The sequence below is a fragment of the Quercus suber genome, unplaced genomic scaffold (assembly GCF_002906115.3).
Source record: "Quercus suber isolate HL8 unplaced genomic scaffold, Cork oak 2.0 scaffold_702, whole genome shotgun sequence".
NCBI classification, from domain to species: Eukaryota; Viridiplantae; Streptophyta; class Magnoliopsida; order Fagales; family Fagaceae; genus Quercus; species Quercus suber.
This window is the reverse complement of record NW_027070143.1, coordinates 100,545-102,666: the sequence shown is the minus strand read 5'-3', so window position 1 is coordinate 102,666 and position 2,122 is coordinate 100,545. Positions and strand designations below refer to the sequence as shown.

The following is a 2,122-nucleotide window of genomic DNA, read 5'->3' as shown; positions in this document are numbered from 1 at the left end:
AAAAAAAAAAAAAAAAAAAAGATATAAAATCCTAGAAATTAGTCTGAATTGTAACAGCAGTGATCACTTTTGTATATAGAATATGATTCCAGCAATGATCACTAGTGTGGAGGTGATGCTAGAAAGGTGGAAACATCATGAAGGCAAAGAGATTGAGGTATTTGAAGAATTTAGGCTATTGACATCAGAACTGATTTCTAGGACAGCTTTTGGGAGCAGTTACTTGGAAGGGGAGAACATTTTTCAGATGTTGATGAAATTGACTTTGTTAACGTCCAGAAATACTTATAAACTCAAGTTTCCTGGCATCAGGTAAAGCACTTTTACGTTAAACCAACAATTGAGAAACAAAGAACTACTCCCCACTTTATATTCTTAGTGAATTGATTTCTTGTCTATTTTTACAGTAAATTTTATAAAACCAGCGATGAAATTGAATCAGAGCAGCTTGAAAATGAAATATTCAACTCTATATTAGAGATAATTAAGAAAAAAGAAGAGAAGGTAATGACTGAAGAGGTTGGCAGCTTTGGGAATGATTTTCTTCAATTACTTGTAAAGGCTTATCATGATGCCAATTCTAGCCCAAAGATTTCAATACAAGATCTAGTGGATGAGTGCAAGACATTTTACTTTGCTGGACAAGAAACCACTAATTCTTTGCTAGCGTGGACTGTATTGCTTCTAGCGATCCACACTGATTGGCAAGAGGAAGCAAGAAAGGAGGTTCTCAATTTTTTTGGCCATCAAAATCCAAATCCAGATGGTATCACAAAGCTCAAGACTGTAAGAACATCTCAAACTCAAATTAATTACTTATGTAAATAACATACCACATATCCAGCTCAATTGCAAATTCTAAATTTTTGACATTTTTTCCCTTGCAGATGGGCATGATCATCAATGAGTCTTTAAGGTTATATCCACCTATACTTTCAATAGTAAGAAAAGTTGAAAGGAAAACTAGACTTGGGAAGCTTACTCTTCCAGCTGAACTGGTGTTGATCATCTCAAATATTGCGGTTCATCATGACCCTCAAGTATGGGGAGAGGATGTGCATCTTTTCAAACCAGAGAGATTCTCAGAAGGTGTGTCCAAAGCTACTAACAACAACATAGCTGCTTTTTTGCCATTTGGAATGGGACCCCGAAACTGTGTGGGCTTTAACTTTGCTACCACTGAAACAAAGATTGCTCTTTCTATGATTCTACAACGCTATGCCTTCACCCTATCCCCAGCCTATGTGCACTCACCATTTCAGCTTCTTACCCTTCGCCCGCAACATGGACTTCAAGTGCTGCTACACTCACTGTGAAGACTAGAACTGGCAATAATTTGTGCACTTGTGCACAGAACATCCATACATCAATGCTTTCGTATGTGTAACATTTGTTTTTATTATTCTAGCTGTTGCTGAGCTTTTAATTTGGTTGCTTGGAAGAGTAAGTGAAAACTGATGAGTTACACAAAAAGTGAATGAACATCGTACTACTAAAATTAATAAAAACATCGAAGTCCAGGGTGACCAATTTGCGGATTAACATGTTGATCATTAGTTGGTTTAAGTTAAAAGCATAGGGGGGGCTTCCAAATACCTCAAGATATGATATGAACTGAACCATTTGGTCATAACTGTTGCCTTTTGTGTGCTTAATTCTAATTAAATTTGATCCTTTCTTGATCTTGATTAGACGGTCAATTTGCCAATAGAAGAAAGCTGTTTAGACTTGGTTTGCTGTAAAATGTACAGACCCCCATGCTTTCTACCCAATCCAATTGTCTTCTGTTACAGAAAGTCCTGAACAAAACAGAAGTGAGACCAAAAAAAAAATACAGCAACACCTCAAATGGTGTGTCAATTTGCCAATAGAGATAAGATTAAAAGAGAATGAAGGAACACACAAAACATCATCAAGTACTAAATTAGAAGAGAGTTGAACTTGACCAATGTGAGTAACCAAAGCTGATTCACCGTTACTAAGTTTTAAAGATATTTGACCAACTGAGGTTATCTTTGTGAGTAAGGAAATAGAGTGAACCATGTGGTCAGTAGCACCACTATCAATGATCCAATCTTGTGGGGAAATATCAGTGGGAATAATAAGATTTGACGAGAAAACT

General features: G+C 36.4%; 1 protein-coding gene across 1 annotated transcript in view; it reads left to right on the top strand.

The window, feature by feature from the left end:
* LOC112028722 (cytochrome P450 CYP749A22) overlaps positions 1-1,429 on the top strand; it is a 2,588-nt gene extending 1,159 nt beyond the window's left edge. The window contains 3 exon segments of the mRNA XM_065766397.1: positions 80-312; positions 408-786; positions 888-1,429. Coding sequence (XP_065622469.1) covers positions 80-312; positions 408-786; positions 888-1,316 — 1,041 coding nt within the window. The 3' untranslated portion in view covers positions 1,317-1,429.
* The last annotated feature ends 693 nt before the right edge of the window (positions 1,430-2,122 follow it).